At 41.9% G+C, this 19,932-nt stretch overlaps 1 protein-coding gene across 9 annotated transcripts in view; it reads right to left on the bottom strand.

Moving 5' to 3' along the window:
* Nucleotides 1–19,932, bottom strand: part of PLCH1 (phospholipase C eta 1) — a 207,545-nt gene that overhangs the window by 38,223 nt on the left and 149,390 nt on the right. For all 9 annotated transcript variants that reach the window (XM_084769032.1, XM_084769039.1, XM_084769038.1 and 6 more), the window contains 3 exons: nucleotides 14,629–14,749; nucleotides 10,752–10,923; nucleotides 2,756–2,863 (listed from right to left, as the gene is read on the bottom strand). In XM_084769032.1, coding sequence (XP_084625158.1) covers nucleotides 2,756–2,863; nucleotides 10,752–10,923; nucleotides 14,629–14,749 — 401 coding nt within the window. The remainder of the gene's footprint in view (nucleotides 1–2,755; nucleotides 2,864–10,751; nucleotides 10,924–14,628; nucleotides 14,750–19,932) is intronic.

Raw genomic sequence — 19,932 nt, forward strand, 5'->3', positions numbered from 1 at the left:
TATAATACTCACAACTTTTAACGGAGTATATTCATTGTCTTTTCCCAAAAGAGCTTAAAAATAAAGAAAGGTTGCATAAGAACTTTATATATTTCTACTAAAAAAAATGTTGAGTTTGTGTGTTATCATATTTTTCTCCCTTAATATATAACAAAGAAGCATCTGTAAAGCCTTTTAAATGAAGGTGCTCCCCAGCTCTCCTCAGGTCAAATGAAGGGTCATGTCTATTGTTGCACGACATATGCTAAAGCATCTATCTACATCAGAGCCGAGAAAGCAGCCAGGAGACTTGGAACACAGGCAGAGATCCCTGGAGGTTACAGCTGCAAACACTGATCTGGTTCCACAGTCCTGTATCTACAAGGAAATTTCATTTGCCACGTATTGTGGCATGAGCCGATATCCGAGCTATTGCAGGAAGATTGGCAAGTTCAAGGCTGTATTTCAAGATAACAAGTTGAAAGAAGGCTAGGGGCATGGCTCAATGGTAAAAATCCTTGCCTAAAAATAAACCACCAGGACCTGGATTCAACCTTGAGTACCACAATAAAAAAAAAGAAAAAAGTCTCAACAAACTCAAAGAAAAACCGAGACAGCGAAGTGGACCTAAGAGCTTGATCAATTTCATGTGCACGCAGCAGTAGATGCCTGCATTGTCACAGTCGTGGTAGTTAAAGCTTGCGCCTCCCGGTGTCACAGAGGAGCAGTCCCCACACAGGTGATGCAGAGCCTTCTGCTTCCTCTGGTAGATACTGGACTATGCGGTTAGCAAGCCAGGGGTCTGAAGAACTAGACGCAATAGCCACGATCAGAAGGAATCAGTGGTAAAGAGAGCAAATACCTAGAGAAGCATATTTTTAAAACTTAATTTGGTAACCATATTTTCAGTTACGAAACTATCTAGGTTTTTGTGACCTATTAGTTACAGTATTTAACGGAGCTAATAGAAACTAATACCAAGGAAGGGATGAATTCAGTTTACAATTTTTCTGCTCTCTTCAAACAAAATCTGTTATATCCCCCCTTCCACCTCCCCGCTTCAAAGTACTTTAAAGCCAAGAAAGAAATGCCTACGGAGACGTCAGCTGTCGTTAAGCTCTTGTCTCCTCTGAAAGTAATGTCAGCTCCCATTGCCACCTCTGAGGTGAGGCATCCAAGTTAGTGTAATTTAGAAGATAGTGTCTTATTACAGCATAATTGTTGAATTCAGGGTAATGGTGTATATTAGATTACACAAAATGTATCTGGGAACAGAGTAATGGTTCTGATTTCCACGAAGCACCACTTTTCTGTAGAAATGAAACTATACTGCAAAGCCTGTACAGCTTTGGACTTGTCCTTCGGCGCCGGAAATCATGTGACCATTGGCGGTAAAGCTGACAGCATTTCTTCAAGCCTTAGAATGCTACAGGTTCAAACTGCACCGCCCCCATCCCCAGCACCACACGGCAAAATGGAAACGCAATTCCTTTGTGTAAGTAAAGATCCAGGTCCCCAGGCAGATGGCTAACTTCGAATGGCACTCTAATCCTAAGCAGATGTGGCCGATGGAACATTCAGCCAAGTGTCCCATTTTTGCAAGGGCTTGGGAATCCTCAAGGCCAAGGTATAATTTCTCAGTGAGAGGGTTGGTACCCTGAAAAGCAGACACAGGGGTCCCTGGGGTCTTGGGCCAGCCTACAGTAGGACAATAGGCAGGGCAGCCAGAATTCAGCAGGCAAGGCAAGGCCACACCTACTAGCCTTCACTAAGAAGACTGATGGCCCAACCACAGTTTGACTTCCAACCTGATGGTATTAAGTGGGCTTGTCTTTAAGGAGGGAACAGATGGTGGCATGGTTTGAATGAAAATGGCCTCCATTGGCCCAAAGGGAGTGGCACTATTAAGAGGTGTGGCCTTGTTAGATGAAGAGAGTCATTTTGGGGTGGGCTTCAAGGTTTCAAATACTCAATCCAGGCCTAGTGTCCCTGTTTCTTCTGCCTGCCAATCCAGATGTAGAAGTCTCAATTACCTCTCTAGCACCATGTCTGACTGCCTGCTGCCGTGCTTCTGAACTGTAAGTCAGTCCCAGTTAAATGTTTTCCTTTGTAAGAGTTGCCAAAGTTTGAGTGGGACCCCTGGGCCCAAATCTGCCAGCCAAGGACAATACAGGCCGTAAACTTCAAACCCCTACCCAGATCTAGACAATGGACAGGACATTCTCCACAGTTGAGTGGAGAGTGGGATATGACTTTCACACGTACACTGGTGCCTCATATTTGACCACAGCCCCTGGATGGGGAGACCTGGTGGCACTCAGAGGAAGGATAGCAGGTTACCAAGAAGAGACTTGATACCCTATGAGCATATACAGGGGGAGGAAGTCCCCCTCAGTCACAGTCATGGGGGGGGGGGAGTAAGGGGAAAATGGGAGGGAGGGAAGACTGGGAGGATACAAGGGATGGGATAACCATTGAGATGCAACAAGAATAAATTAATAATAAATAAATAAATAAATAAAAGAGTTGCCTTGGTGTCTCTTAACAGAATCGAAACCCATAATCAGACAGAAGTGTTCACCACTAACATGTCTCTCAGCTCTAAGGCACAGATTCTTCGACTCAAGCACCACACTGACCACTGGGTGCTAGCAGTGAGGAATCCTGCCACACTACAGAGGCCGTGTTTGTGAAGGGTCCAACATAGCACCAACTCTGCTCTCATTCTTTCTACAGTACGCAAAGGGCGAAAAATGGTGGGAAGGCAGTAACTCACGTAATGCAGCTTGAACTTGCACTCATCTTCAATTTCATCTGCACTGTCCTCATCAGAAACTTCTCCTTCCTCTGCATCATCCCCAAGATGGTAGGGCAGCTTCTTGCCCTGGAATAGATCAAAACGACCCATCTGAACATGAAAATAAACTCATGGCAGCCCCAGGGTATTGGCGATCCAGGTGTCCCTTGACGGATGACTAGACAAACAAACATGCTCCTCTCATACGGAATATTACTCCGCCTTTAAAAAGAACAAATCCTGAGACACGTTACCACATGGGTGAACCTTGAAGGTGTTATGCCAGATGATCTGAACACACATCTCATTCCACTTACATAAGGGACCGGAACAACAAAAAGAGAGACAGAACACACAATGGTGATGGGGACGGTAGGCAGGAAACAAACGGTCTCTGCTGAATTTATATGGAATGTTGGGTTCTCAAGATGAAAATACTTCTGATTATGCAATATTTTGTTTATTTTTTAACACTGCTGAATTTTACCTTTAAGTAGTTAATGGATTAAGTACATTTTGTACTCTGTGGACTATGATTTTTTAAAAACTGAATACAAAATGAGGTGCCTATGTGATGGCCCACAATTACTTCAGACCCACGAGAAGGCAGACAGTCTGGAGGAAAGACAAAACAAAGGTAGAAAATTCTGTCATTACCTTCAATTAAATGTAATCAATTAATAATACTGTATTTAAAAACAGACCAATGTCTTTAAAAAAAAAAGTCTGACTCCTGACAATAAGCATTGTCCATCTGACTGAGTGACTTTCACAGTCCAAGTGCTGGTGTCTCCTCATATGCTGGACTCTAATACTATGGGTATCATGACTGACAGCATGAAGAAATTAGGCCTCTGAGGAGTGATTAAATGCTTCCCTCTTCCGTCAAGGAATTCTACCTACGAGGAGCAGGCCTCCCTCACCAGACACTAAACATGCCAGCCTGGCTTGCAACTATAACCCTAATACGTGAGAGGTTACCAAAGGAAGACTAAGGTAAGTTTGAGACAAGCGGGCTACACAGCGGGTTCCAGATGAGCCTTGGCTGCAGAGTAAGACTTGGGTTGGGGGTTGAGGGAGAGAAGAAAAGAAGGAAGGAAGGAAGGAAGGAAGGAAGGAACGGAGGGACGGAGGAAGGGAGAAAGGGAAAAAGGGAGGGAGGGAAATAAAGGGAAAAAATAAAGAAAAGGGAAGGAAAAGAAAAGAAAAGAAAAGAAAAGGAGAATTCCAGAACTTGAAGGTTAGGCTTTTCAGCCTATAGAATGGATAAACCTCTGCTTTTTTTTTTTTTAACCCCAGAATAAAATATTTTGTTTTAGCAGCCCAAAGACACCATGGCCCCTATGAGCAGCCTGCTTTCCTCACAGGGTAAAGCTGCCTTTAGCAGTTGCTGGTTGGTGTCCCTTTGCATCCAGCCCTACTTTCACAGAACCACTATGCAGCTTACAGAACAGTCCTCACGACCAGGCCACTCTTGAGTCACCAATACATTTTACAACTCATGGACCTTTGACAGGAAAAACTCTCACACTAAGAAGGGAAGAGATTTGAGTTACAACACTACATTCACCCACAAGTATCCATGGGAATCAGGCTCTGGAACTCATCTTAGACAGCAAATCACAAAGATGCTCAAGTCCTTCCGGCAACACATTTTGGTGACAGCACATCACAGTGTACATCCTCCTGTTAACTTCAGATCACCTCTAGGCTATGTATGGTACCTAATATAACATAAATGCTGTGTAACCTAAGGGAAAGAAACCTGTGTGAGTTCAGTACAGGCACAGGAGGTGGGCTGTCTGTACCCAATTTGTGATCTCAAAGATCTATGAGATCGCTGGGGAATAATTTGGAAGTAGACATAGTTGATGGTTAAGAATAATTGTCTAGGGCTGGAAAGATGCTCAAAGGGCAAAGCACTTGCTGTACAAGCATCGGGGTCTGACTTTGGAGCCCCAGAAGCCACGTAAAGCAGGGTGTCGTTAGCTTGTGTCTGTAATCTCAGGATTGCGATGTCAAGATGGGGTTATAAAATCCCTGGAAACTGAAAGTCTGCCTCAGTCAAGATGGAAGGCAGTCACTAGCACTAGAGCTTGTCCTTTGACCTCCACCTGTGTTCCACCCTCACCCACATGTGCAGGCATTCACACACATATACACACAAATGATTGTTTTTGTTGTGGTGGTTTTTTAAGAGTAAGTACTTCTATGGGGTCTTTCCCCCTTCTTCAATATTTCCCAATTTATAGTCAGAAAAAGGAAAAACATACAAACAAAACAAAACAAAACAAAACAAAACAAACAAGAGAAGGCAAGGCCCAGGGGCCTGATAAGAGAGAGCTCTTTTTTTTTCTTTTTAAGATTTACTTATTTATTATTATGCATACAGTGCTCTGCCTACATGTACACCTGCTGGCCGGAAGACGGTGTCAGATCACATCACAGACGGTTGGGAGCCACCATGTGGTTGCTGAGAATTGAACTCAGGACCTCTAGAAGAATAGTCAGTGCTCAGTGCTCTTAACTTCTGAGCCATCTCTCTAGTCCAAGAGAGAGTTCTAAGGCAGGTTTCTGACTTGACAGAAGAAAGGAATGTTAAGAGGATAATAAATTGCTCCCAGAATATGCTGTAGGGCAGGGTGGGCAGAACCAGGCTCTGAGGCAAGTGGCTGAGGCTGTTGCTGTGGGCAGCCTCCAACTGTCACCAATGTCTCCTGTCTCTTATCTCTGTCCTTCTTCCATAATCTCTTCTTGAGAATGGGCTGGACATAGTGACCACTTGTAAAGAAGAAGAACACAGCAAAATGATAGGCTGCCCTTCCTTATGCTATCTTCCATATGGATCCAGCCCCCAGCCCCCAGCCCCCAGCTCTCTCTGTGTGTCTGTCTGTCTCTCTGTCTGTCTCTGTCTCTCTGTCTGTCTCTCTGTCTCTGTCTCTGTCTGTGTGTGTGTGTGTGTGTGTGTGTGTGAGAGAGAGAGAGAGAGAGAGAGAGAGAGAGAGAGAGAGAGAGAGAGAGAGACGGTGAGATGCTCAATGGAAAGAAGAACCACACAGCAAAGAACTGGAAGTCACCAGGCAAACATCCTGCCACTGTCTGCTCCTAGAAGTCCAGCTTCCTCTTCCCACCTTGAGGTAACTGTTTCCACCAGACACCTTCACTGCAGCCAGTTAAGAGGCTTTGATGAGAAAACCCAGCAGGGACTATGGGATAGTGTCTGCTGCTTCAAGTTGCTAAATTTGGGCATAATTTGCTATACAGCCATAAGTGCCTGATCAGCTCACAAATAGAATCATGAGGGCAGACCTAATCCAGTGAAGATGCCTTTTGCAAAACTAAGGGACAAAGATCATTGTAACTTCACCATCCACACAGTGGCCTCAGGAACTGTTGGCAGAAAAGGCTACCATCAGCTTCCTCCACCAGCCCTCAGCAGAATGGACTTAGTTTGGACCTCTCCTATAGTTTCTTCTTTGGTGCCAGAAGAAGGTTCACCTGGTTGGTAATTTATAGGTCCAGCGCACCCCCTATTTTAAAAAAAAGGTTGAAAAATTAAATATCTAGCATTTAAAACCCAAAACAGAGTTAGAAAATTTTAAGTATGGAATGAGTTGGTATTAATTTCTGCACAGGAACTCTTTGTCAGACTCTAAGAGGAATCTTGCCTGCTGTCCTGCACCCTCCTGTTCACTCAAAGCCCTTGGCCCTGAGCTTTAGCACAGTGACAATTTCCAAATAATTAGATAATCTATGTAATAAAAGTAAAATCTGCATCCTTATAAAACTTTTAAGATTTTGGAGACTTAAATATGTTCTTCAACTTGCAGAATGGCATTTCTAAGTCTGAAGTGGTCAGATCCTATTTGTGTACTGCAGTGTTAGACAGGGTCTTATATACTCCAGGATAGCCTTGAAGTCACTTTGTAGCTGAGGATGCCCTTACATTTCTGATTCTCCTGCCTCCTCTGCTAAGTACAGGAATTATAGGTGTACATCACCAAGCCCAGTTTAGGTGGTGACAGGAGTTCAACCCAGAGCTTCACACAGGCTGGGGCAAGCATTCCACTAAGGGCTACACCCCTAACCCCAATCTGTATTGTTAATAGCAGGCCTGCTCAGAACTAGAATGTTCAGATTATCTATGCAGAGAGGTCCCAGAAAATGAGCTCGGTGTCCTTTACTTTAGAGAATGTTTGTAGAGCTGTTGTGATGATATGGCAAGCACTCACTAAGGTGGTGGCCAGATACACGCAGAAACCACAGACACAATGATTTCAGCATCACTCACGCATTCACCAACGAGTCACTCAGAGTCAACATTTTGTTGAGCACAATGACAGATACTGACGCAGACCTGTGCACCGACGCTTGGATGCCTTGATGGCCGTTTTCTCTTATAAAATACCGTCAACACCAATCCCTTAAAACAACGCTCAACAGAAAAAAAAAACCCATAAACACAAAAGCATCACCAAGTTAAGAATTTTTAAAAATTTATTATAGTACTGTTCTCAAATGATGCAAACAGTTCCAGCTCCATGGGATGGAAGGGAGCCGTGGCAGTGAGGCATGAGATGTGCAGCAGAAAAGACTTCCGTTCCCCTTTGTTTCAGTGTGCCAAGGGATGGGGGTAAAAACCAAAGGCTCCCTCATAGGGTACCCTCCGCCAGGGGCTCATCGTTCTTTTTCAAATGTATTTAAACATGGCTGCAGGCTCAACCCCAGTGTTTTAGCCAGCTGCTCCATATTCCTAGTTCGCAAAGATGCTTCATACAGGCAGGAAGAAAAGCACTGCAGAAGAACATAGCTGGTTTGCCTTTGATTTTGTTTGCTTGTTTTTTGTTTTGTTTTTTTGTAGATATACTCCAGTACTTTAATCATAAGCAAGATGTTATGCTGTGTTAATAGATGCTTTAAAAAGCATAAAGGACATATCAGCTTGAGTGAAATACGTCTTTTCACGAACTTCTTATAGCCTTTTATAATATTCTTGTAGCCTTGTAATAGGATAACATACATCATTCATTGCCTAGGGTAATTGGAGAAAGTGGTGTTTGTCAACTCAACTTGGCAACAACATTCTCTTTTTAAAAATCACTAGTCATCTAAAAGATGACCAAATATGAGTTGGGAAATGGAAAACAAGTTAGTACAAACTCACCATGAAATAGAGACGCGTGGGCCAGGTCTTTTCCTTTATCCCAACAGACAGTAAACCTCTAAGCTCCAGAATGAACATATAATACTGTAACAATGCTTATGCTCTCCTAAGGCATTTCCTGAAGATGTGTGCGATGAAGCATTATCTTTTATATAGGAGCCGTGGTTGTGAAGTACCAAAAAAATAATAATTTTATGGTTGGGAGGTCACCACAACATGAGGAACTGTATTAGAGGGCTCAGCATTAGGAAGGTTGAGAACCACTGGTCTACACTGACCTGAACAAGAATGACAGCAATACCCAGCACGCTAAAGGAGACTGGGGAAAGCCCAGGAGGCCTCAGTCACATGCCGAGAGGTATAAATAACCAAGGATGCTGAGAGTGGGAAGTAATAGTCTTCCCCAGAGAAGAGCATACCAGTTGGTGACTCAACACTAAGAAACTTTTTTTAATGTTAAACTCATTAATTAAATTAATTTTGCCTTTGGTTTTGAACACAACTTTACTCTCTGTAGCCCAGGAAGGTTTTGAACTTGCAGTTTCCTACCTTGGCCCCCCAAATACTGGGATTATAAGCATGCCCCACCATGTCCCGCCAAGGGCATTGTTTTAACATGTTCTCTTAAGAGAGTTACTCACGGGGAGCGTGAAAGAGTATAATTAGGACCCTTTCTGGATTAAACCTGCCCAGGCCCTGTGTGTGCTGCCATAGTCTCTGTGAATTCATATGTGCATCAGCTCTTTTGTGTCTGGAAGACAGTTTCCTCAGACTCATCCATCACCTCTGGCTCTTACACCCTTTCAACCTCCTCTTCAACATAGATCCCTGAGCCCCGAGGAGAGGGGTTGGTGAACGTATCCCACTTAAGACTGAATGATCTAAATCTCTCTGCACACTGTCCGGGTATGGGTTTCTGTGTTAGTTCCCATCTGCTATAGGAAGTTTTTTGGTGATGGTTAAACCAAGTCCAAAAGCTGAGAGGGGCAACTGGACTCTGGCTCCCACCTCTAACTAAGAAGCTGGCTGCAAACAAAAAATAGTTTTATAGTTGTTTCCCAGTGGAGTCTCACCAGGTATATTAACCACACTCCAGGGTAGGTCCACGAATAGCTGGTATCCCCTGTCTCAAGTTTATATAAACATGTCGTCATTTGTTCCTTGTATTGCCAATAAAGCCTGACTAGCCAATGCTGAACAACAACAGAGAATAAGGTGGGACATGCTGGTGAGCTAGAGGGTGGGCAGGGGTGGCGGGGGGTCGGGAGGGTCGGGGGGAGGAGAGAGAAAAGGAAGGACAGGATGGAGGCTGAAGAGAAGACCCCAAAGCACCAAGAGGAATGAGCCCGACCTTGGATATAAGTAAAAATCATTTATAAAGTGGGAAATCAGAATAGGAGGAAGCTACACTAGCATAGAGGTTTAGGATGGAGCAATTATTATGCAGCACTGTGCTACAGGCTAATTAAATACATCCTTCCCTCTGTGTGTGGTTACTTGGGTATAAAGCTGGTTAAAGAGTAACTAACTACAGATTTTACTAAGATAATAATTCAATATTGAATATTAATAATCATTCAACAAATGAGAAAGAGTCTCATTATGCATCTCTGGCTTGCCTGGAACACACTGTGTAGACTAGACTGAGCTAAAACTCACAGAGATCTACCTGCCTCTGCCTCCCAAGTGCTGAAATTAAAAGTGTGTGCCACTGTGCCTAGCCAAAAAAAAAAGACTATAATCAAACTTATCTCAGTCTATATTTAATTTCCTGACTTGTTGGATAAGGAATACGGAGTATTTACAGTATTACAAAGATAACCCTTCAATACTGAGTGCAGAAACCAGTTTTTAGCATAGCAGTTACCTCTGGCCAGTCTTGGGCAAGCTGACCTTAATGTTACCTGTCATGATACTAGGACCTTTCATTCACAGTGCATTTGACAGGATCCTGACAACCACTATCTGAAGGGCTCTGGATCTATCTTTGTAAGATAATTGTTAGAAAAGCAGGCGTGGACTGACTCTGAAGATTTCAGTATCTTTCCTAAAGTTTTGCCCTGCAGTGGGCTCCTTCCTTGACTTTACCTCTCCTCTGTCACAAACATTCTTTTGAAGCAGCCTAGTCTACTGCTCTGATCTTTATCTTTTTAAACTCAGCACAAGGCCACCACCCAAGATTTGAGTCCAAAGAAAATGCTCCCCGAAGATGAGTGAAATCATAAAGCCGGAGATCTGAGATCGCCAGGCACTGTCTTCTTGACTACTGTCTGCATTAATGAAATTCACCGTAGTGAGTTTTCTCCCTGAGAAGATCTTGACAAAATGCCACTCTGCACATTCTCTCTGTCTCTCGCACACATGTCCTGGGGGGCAATATGTCTGCGTCCATGTTCCTGTTTGAGGCGAGTGCTTCTCACACACATAACCAAGACCAATCAACCATGAAGATTTTTTTCCCCTTTTGACAGACAGTTATTGGAGCTTGAAATGGAAGAAAAGGATCTGAACAGAATGCCTTCAGACATGGAGTCAGAGAGCTTTCTCCTCTCTCGCACCTCACTTTCCCATTCGTACCTCTCTGTGTGAGCTCTCCCAGGCTAAAATGGCTTGCACAGCATGGACAGCCAGAAAAACAAATCCATTAACTTGCCTCTGGAGTGTGACTATCCATTAACATAAATGCGTGTACACACACCCTTTACGTTTATGGATTTAATTATTTCTTTTTAAACCTTTTGTCATCAAGGAGGAAGATGTGATTGATCATTCATGTTTTAATGTTTGGGCTGTAACCCATTAAGTACTTACCTTCACTAGGATTTTGCCTTTCAGACTCTGAGGGCTTGGAAGCTGCCTGCACTCTCCAGTGTCTACAGATGACAGGTCCAGTTTGTCCCGGAATATTCCTTTCAGGTAGTGAGCAATCTTCCTCTGCTGTTGAATGCTGCAGTGGTTCTCAATGGAGAGTATAACCGGAAACCTGAGGGAACAGCAACAAGTCCAAGGTCATTCAGTGCAGCTCGCTTGGGGGGGGGGGGGGGGAGGGTGTTGGAAACCTGGAAGTAGAACCTGTATTGATTGCATTCCTAAAATCCCAGCAACTGAATGGAAAACACTGGGAAAAAATTCCTCAAAGCCAGGTACCATGACTAAATAAATATTAGTTCTCACAGGATGGGTTAGCTTAATATCAGGGAGAAAATGAGAAGTGTATCTAAAATACACACAAACACACACACACACACACACACACACACACACACACTTATGAAGCCTAAGGAAAGACAATATATAATGTCTTTTTTTCATATTTATTCACAAGTATAAATGCATGAAAGAGACTGCTGCATATCACTAAAGGCAGTTGTTTACTCTAAAAATATACCAGGCCCAGCTTGGGAACCAAGGTGGGGGGAATAGCATAATGGAGCTTTGTTTTACATACCAAGTATTAGGCCTCCCCCAAAGTATTTTGATAAAACTGTACACCAGCCTTCAGTTAAAAAAAAAAAAAGCTAGGCCAGTGAAATGGCTCATCCTCAGCCAGCAAAGGCAGTAGCTGCCAAGCCTGACTGATGCCCTGGATCTTACCCTCGGCACCACATGTGGACGGAGAGGAAGGTTTCCTGCTAGTTGGCCATTAACAGCCTACCACATGTGCAGTGTGGCATGTGAATACACCCTCCTGCCCCCCCCCCACAAAAATGTCTAAAAAAACCAACTATCCAGTCTACTGTGGCACAACAAATTTCAGTATAGAAAATGTAAGGTGGTTCCCAAAAACAATCTAAGAAGTTAGCAACCAAAGCAGGAAAAAGAAAAAAGGAAACAAATAAACTAACAAATACTTTAGTTTTCTCATATATCTTTAGAAATAATATGTGAGGTCTTCTTCCAAAGTCCCACAAACCAATATTTGAACTACCTAACACATCTGTGGAAAGAAAAACAGATTTCTCTGGACAAGCACAAGCTCCATACGATAGCCCATGACCTCTTCAAATTACATTCTGTTCAATTCAGACACCTGATGCTGAGGTTGCAGTGCAGGTGCCTTGCTTTTCGGCCTGTGGTCTACCATCTGGATGTGCTCACATAGGAATTATCCAAGAGTGTTGTAACGAGAAAAAACAAAAATGAGCATTCCCTGTATTTCAATCTTGTAGGTTTTAACAAAATAATTTTAAATTTTCAGTTTCTATATAAAGATCTTCTGAGTATCTAGTGCTGCCAAGCATAAGGCTGCTTTCAAGTGGGGAAGGGACTCTGAGTCTTATCCACACATTTGTCCATGTCTGTAGACATCTTTTGATGGGCACAGTTTAGGGATATTACCAACATCTGGTGAGTGGAAGCCAGAGATGCTGCTAAATGCTCGACAATACACAAGATGGCTCCCCACTACATATGATCTTGCCACAAATCTCCACAGTGGTAAAGTTAAGAAGCTTTGGTAATCAAGTCCGGTTCTCGGTATGAGACAGGTGTTAGGCTTAACCAGGGGCCAATGACATGCAAATGCAAGCAGTGAAATGCCTTCTTGCCAAGCTAGTTCAGAAGATATTTTAAAATGGTAATACCCAATAGTTCTAACTTTAGACATATTATTTTAGTTGTACAAATTTATGGGGTACAGTGTGACAATTTCATGCATGTATTTGATGTATGATGGTTAAATCACGATAGTAAACATTTCCATCTCCTTACACATGGTTTTATGTTTTTGCTTAATATGAAATAATTATACATATTTATAGGGTACACCATGATATTTCAATATGTATATATACTATGTACTGATCAAATCAGGGTATTCTCTTTATCAGAAAAAAAAAAAGAAGCTTTGGTAAAAGAAAACATTAAAAACAGAAGGTAAATAAAAGGGCCAAAACTGGTTAATGCCCTAAACAAGTATATGCCATTCTCATGTAAAGTGTTTCCAACTTTAAAGATGTATTTACCACTATTTTACGTGTATGAGTATCTTCCCTGAATGCAGGTGCACTCCTATTGCCCATAGAGGCCAGAGGAGGGTATCAGATGTCATTGAATCTGGAGTTAAAGTCAGTTGAGAGCCAAGTAATGTGGGTTCTGGGAACCAAATGCAGGTCCTCTGAAGGAGCACTAAGTTCTCTTAACCACTGAGCCATCTCTCCAGTCCATAAAGTGCAGTTCTTCTAAGGGTACATAGACATAAAGTCACATTGTGAGCATCAGAGGATCCTCTGGTGTATGTGGCAGTGGGAAATACTAACATCTAAGACACAGAAATCAGAGTTTAGAAGATTAAATTTAGCACGAAATTCTTGCATGTAAAAGATGTCACAAACTAAATTTGCTATGCAGAAAGAATCTCTTATTATCAGCCTCATGGTTAATTAATAACACCACCAAATATTAGAAGTTTTAAAGGCTCCTAGCTTCTAAAATATTAATTTTATGCGATCACAATTTTAATTCGCTTCTTTAATTTAAAAATCCTCTCTTGTATGCTTAGTCTGTTGATGGTACCTGCTAAACAGTAAGAAATAAATGATTACTGAAATACAAATCCATATTTTCAATGAGTTTACCATCCCATACCTATAAAAGGAGGCAAGTTATCAACTTTTTTTATCAGCATGATATATTCTGTGACAGATATATATCCAGACAGCTAAGTATAAAGAAAGGGAGGATAAGTCAGATTTGGATCAACATGTGCTTCTTAAAGGGGCAGTGCCTAAATAGTTTTGTGGTATAAAAATGAACTATGTGGGTGGCATGATGGGAAGGGCATTTGGGGAGACACTAGCATACACTAGGTTCAGAGTGGTCAAAGCTCCAGGCTTGTTGGAGAAGGTGAAAGACAGTCATTGCTAGCAGATGCTAGGTCTCTGTAGAGCAATGATGGATGAGAATATTGCTGGAAGAGAAGGAAGTAGCCACCCATGAAGGGCATGAAGACATCCTGGGTGCTGTAGCAGCTTTAGGAAGAGCATTAGGACAAGAAGTTCAGCAGTATTTGTGCTCCACAAAGAGCTAAAGGGGAAATGAGAATTACGAGAAAGTAGTGAAGCCAAAGAAATGGTATCTCTTTCTGTGTTGGATGTCTTATGTGTCCTGAAGTGTCTGAAATTCAACGTTTTATTGTGACATAGTGTCAAAATAACTGTTACAGGGCTGGAGAGGTGGCTCAGCAGTTAAGAGCCCTGGGTGCTTTTCCAAACGACTGGTATTTAATTCCCAGCACCCACATGGAAGCTAAGAATTGTCTATAATTCCAGACCCAGGGAATCTGAAGCCTTTTGTCTGGCCTCTACACACTGTACTGCACGCACATGCATTCAGACAAAACATTCATGTACATAAATATAAAGTCAAAATATTTTTAAAAATATTATGTAGACTAGCTTGTTTCAAAGCTTTATGGGCTTAGGAACTTAGAATTCCTTCTTTGCAAGGATATTTTCAAATTCAAAGAGATGGGATGAGAAAGAATGGAATTAAATAATAAGTGGGTCACAAGAATCCATAAGCTTAGAACGACTTGTTCCCAATCGTTGCAGGGGAACTGGAAGAGAAGCAGGGTAGTAGGAAGGAAGGTGAGGGGTCCAAGGAAGAGCTTGTGCTTCTGTGCCCGTTAACCTGGGTGGTGCTCCCAGGCAAGGGGCGGAGCTTAGCTCCCAGGCGTTACTGTACTCACTCATTCTTCACGAAGGCATGCTTGTTGATGGTCTCCACAACATCCCTGAAGAGAATTTTTGAAGTGAGAGTGTAGCCGTGGTGGACCACTGGCTCTCCATCTGGGCCATCCCAACAGTCAACTGCCAAAATAGAAGTTCACGTTAGCAACATAAAATGTCTGGAGTCTCTTAATATTTCTGGAAATACCAAAAACATTAATGAGTACTGCTAGAACTGAAACATTCTACAATTATGGCAAAGATGTAAAACAGAGAACTGAGCATGCGGCATATTTACGAGAATAAAGAGTTAGAGATGATAAATGAGATTTTCGTGAGTGCTCATAGATTACAAAGATATTATGCTCACATGTAGATTAGCATTTATCAAAGTTTCTCTTGTAAATGTATCAAAATTAAACCAAATATGCCTAAGAATATGATCTTTTTTAATTTTTTTCTTTCTTAACTAAAATAAGTTGAACTTCTCTAGATAAATCCTTTCATCTGAGAGTCACTTTTGGTCCCAGGAACAGGAAGCAGCTAGGACATGTATGTTCTCCCTGAGCTTGCTTTGAGCTCACACAACTGCAATCCCACTGTTATCCAGCTAACAGTTAGTCAGCCTGCCGATTTCAGACTTGCTCACCCCACAACTGTCTGAGCTCATTCCCGCAACGCAACCAGCCAATTCTGATTTCCCTTTCTCACTCTTTTTCATCGATTCGTTTTCTGGTGAAGTTTGATTACCACAGGATCCGATGCCCATCAGGTGCTAAACATTGGACGGTCCTCTGTAAGGACCACTCGTAACCACTGAGCCTTCTCTTCAACACTGAAATATGCACGTCTATCTTTTTTATATTACTTATTTATATATTTAGGTGGGGCATCATGATGTAGTGCAGGCTAACATCAAACTCACGGAGATCTGTTTGCCTCTGCTACCCAGGTGTGAAGACTAGAGGGGTGCACCATCATCCCTGGCCTGAAATAGACAGTTCTAAAATCTTGTGGCATAGCAGCCGTAGTGAACTCTTATCTTAAGACATTCCTGGCATATTAGTGATAATGCAGGTAGAAATGAATATTCTGGACTTTCAGCGATACAGAAATACAGTGTGTATAATTCTGTTTAGTGTCTAAACGCTGATAGTGATGACAAATAACCACATTATTTGTTCACATCCCACTCTGCTGTGCTTTTTTATCATTATTTCAGAGTGTATTTTTTTCAATTTATAAAAAGTTTATTAAAACACAATATGCTTTTTCCATAGGCAACAGCATCATGCAGATGATGTTTACTGTGTCTCTTGATCACATTAAGAACCCATATTGAACTGATCCACACCACTTAGGTTTGTGTAAGCACACTCTGAAATCTGGCAAAATTGTCCGAAACATTTCCTAGAATATATATATCACTGCCACCAACCAGTGTATGACTGTGTGCAATTTCTTTCTTTCTTTCTTTTTTCTTTTCTTTTTTTTTTTTCTTTTTCTTTTCTTTTCTTTTTTTTTTTTTTTTTTTTTTTTTTTTTTTTTTTTTTTTTTGAGACAGGGTCTTTCTGTGCTAGCCTTGATTGTCCTGGACTCATTTTGTAGACCAGGCTGGCCTTGAACTCACAGCAATCCACCTGCCTCTCCCTCGCGAGTGCTGGGATTAAAGGGACTGTGTGCAATTTCAACACCTCTTGTCCTGACTTACAGTCCCATTTTTAAAGCAAACGTGATATAACAGGCAGGTCTCTGTGAGTTCGATGTCAACCTGTACCACATAGTGATACCCTGTCTCCCAAATCCTAAGCAACTTAGGCTGAAAAGCAAGTGAATGAACGATGGTGTAAAAAAGAACACTACCTGATTTGTCAGCATGCCCACCTTATGACACTCTCCCCCAAGATACCAAAGATACCCTAAAGGAGAATATTATCACAGCTCAACTAACGGGGATAGAAAAACACATCTTCAAAGCAGAAGCTCGAAGGATAGATCTCAAAGTCATAACACCACACAAAAGAGTCTTATATGCATCATTCTCCACCTTAAATTATCATCACCAGAAAAAGCTGTTTAATAAAAATACCTGTAGATGTAAACATCTTTGCCTATGACCTGCTACATTTTATAGATCCAATACTTTAAAGGCCAGATGCAGCTGTTTCATCCTGAGTGAGTTAACCCAGACCCAGAAAGACACACATAATATATACTCATTATAAGGTGATATTAGCCATATAATACAGGATAGCTATATTATATTTTACATGTAATGAAGCTAAGTAGCAAGGAAGACCCTAGGAAGGAGGCTTAATTCTCATTGAACAGGACAAATAGAGTAGACACTGGAAGCGGTTGAAGAGAGGGAACAGAGTGGGAGCCGACCATAGAGGTTCTCTGAAAGACTCCACCCAGCAGGGGATCGAAACAGACACTGAAACTCAAAGACAAACTTTGAGCAAAGTGCAGGGAGTCTTATGGAAGAGTAGGGGGACAGAAAGACCTAGAGGGGACAGGAGCTCCACAAGGAGACCAACATCATCAGGGAATGGGAGCTGATAAGTTAGGGAAGATGGAGCTAATTAAAAATAAACTCTAATCTTTAGGGATGCAAAATCTGTATGCTTAGCTCCTCCTATGTCCTCAGCAAAACTCAGCTGCTTTGACATATGAACAATGCAGATCAGTTACAGTAGGGTCTGGGTTCAGTTCTCAACGCCCGTGAAGCAGCTTGCAGCCCTCTCTAACTCTAGTTCTTAAGGATCCGGTACACTCTTTTGGCTCCATGGGTACCATGCACACACATGGTACACAGACAGATATTCAGGCAAAACACCTATACACATAAAATAAAAATAAATCTTAACCAACTATTTATATACAAAACCAATCTTCAAAATGGTTCTGTAGATGTATGTTTTATTCTGTGACAATAATTTTTGCACTACAAGACTATCTATTACTAATAGTGACTAAGTCAGTTGGCTTAATAACTGAATGTTAAAGATGCTCAAAGTACTAACATGCGGGAAAACACCTTCTAAGGATCAGGTGTTGAGAAAGGATTCTGCTCTTAGCTATTATTCAGTACCTTGGCCACTTAACTCATAATACATTTTCCACGTTTGATATGTACAGACAGACACATCCTAGGCATCCAGTCTCAATGAATTCACACTGATGGTGGCATCACATTTTAAACGCCAACATTTCTTGTGGAGGCTGAGCATGAAAATGGAGTTCAGTGGTTTCTTGAAGTGACTGTCTACTCTAGATACAAGCACAGTTTGCTGCTCTCCTCCTCTGGACTGTCTTTTACTTTCCCAGCCCTTAAGATCCAAGTCTTTTTTTTTTTCTTTTGCTTATTTGTCCAAAATCAGTATGCTCCTTGTAGACACCAAAATCAAGGCAACTTATAAAATGAAGAAGTTTATTGGCACTTACAGTTTCAGAGGGTTAGGTAGGATCCGTGACCATCATGGCAAAAACCATGGCAGCAGATAGCAGCAAGGAGCAATTCTGGAGTGCAGTAGCTGAGAGCTTACATCTTAAGACACAATCACTAGACAGAGAGGTGCTAGCTGGGAGTAGCATAAGATTTTGAAACCCCAAAGCCTATCCCCAGTGACAAACCTCTTCAAACAAGGCCACACCTCCTAATCTTTCCCAAACAGCTGCACCAAGGGTGCACCAGTACTCATGAGCCCATAGTGAGTATTCTTATTTAAAAGACACTATTTGATCCTGGCTGTCTTTATATACTGAACCAAAATTTATTTTTTAATTAATTAACTAGTTAATTAATTAATCTATTCAATCCTGATTATAGTTTCTTTTCCTTCCTCTTCTCTACCTCCCATTGCACTCATATCAACTCTGCCTCTATTTCTCTTCAAAATAAAAAATTAAGAAAAGGATGTCTCCCATTGATATCAACAGCCCTGGAATATCCAGTTTCAGTAAGATGAAGCACAACTTTTCCTATTGAGGTTAGACTAAAGGGCTTAGTAGAAATAAAGGGTACCAAAGAAAGGCAGCAGAGTCAGAGATAGCCTCTGGTCCCAACTGTTAGGAGTTCCACTTGAAGATCCAGCTACACACACAACTGTATCATATGTGCAGAGAGCCTAGGTCAGTCCCATGCAGGCTCCCTGGTTGGCGAAAAGTAAAGTTTGTTGGTGTTGTCATTTTATCTATCATCTATCTATCTATCTATCTATCTATCCATCCATCCATCCATCCATCTATCTATGTATCCATCCATCTATCTGTCATCTATCTATCTATCTATCTATCTATCTATCTATCTATCTATCTATCTACCTATCTAGCTGGTTTTTTGAGACAGGGTTTCTCTCTGTAGCCTTGGCTGTCCTGGAACTCTCTTTGTAGACCAGGCTGGCCTTGAACTCAAAGAGATCTGCCTACCGCTGCTTCTCGAGTGCTGGGATTAAAGGCATGTGCTCCCATTCTGGTCTTCATGATGCATTTTTGTGCTTCCAATTCTTTCTCTCACTAGCTTACGTCAGTGAATGCCTCTCCTAACATTTGGCTTGAAATTCTTCCTATTGGAATAAAGTGTAACTGAACAGTAAATGTCAAACTACTCTTTCTGGGAAGCTTTTGCTAAGGAGAATGTTTGTAGACAAAGGGATTGAACTAGAAATAATCATAATGAGTGAGTTAACTCAGAAGCAGAAAGAGTCAAGTGGTATATACTCACTTATATCTGGACACTAGCCCAAGGGGCACATCCCATGAAAGTCTTCACTTACTAGGAAAGTGGGACAGAGGGGAGGATATCCTATTGGAACTCTAGGTGAGAAAAGCATGGGAGAATGGGGAAATAGAAGAACCCAGAGGGTCCTAGAATCCTACAAGAAGAACATTATGATGGGTGGATCTGGGCCCAGGGGTCCTGCTCCAACTATGGCACCAGAAAAAGACAATATGTGCAGTAAACTTTGAACCCCTACCCAGATCTAGCCAATGGACAGGACATTCTCCACAGTTGAGTGGAGAGTGGGAACTGACTTTCACACCAACTCTGATGCCCCATATTTGACCATGTCCCCTGGATGGGGAGGCCTGGTGGCACTCAGAGGAAGGATAGCAAGCTACCAAGAAGAGACTTGATACCCTATGAGCATATACAGGGGGAGGAGGTCTCCCTCATCACAGTCATAGGGGAGGGGAGTAAGGGGAAAATGGGAGGGAGGGAGGAATGGGAGGATACAAGGGATGGGATAACCATTGTGATGTAATATGAATGAATTAAAAATAAATAAATAAATAAATAAATAAATAAATAAATAAAGAGT

The sequence above is a fragment of the Acomys minous genome, assembly GCF_964271855.1.
Source record: "Acomys minous genome assembly, chromosome: 19".
NCBI lineage: Eukaryota > Metazoa > Chordata > Mammalia > Rodentia > Muridae > Acomys > Acomys minous.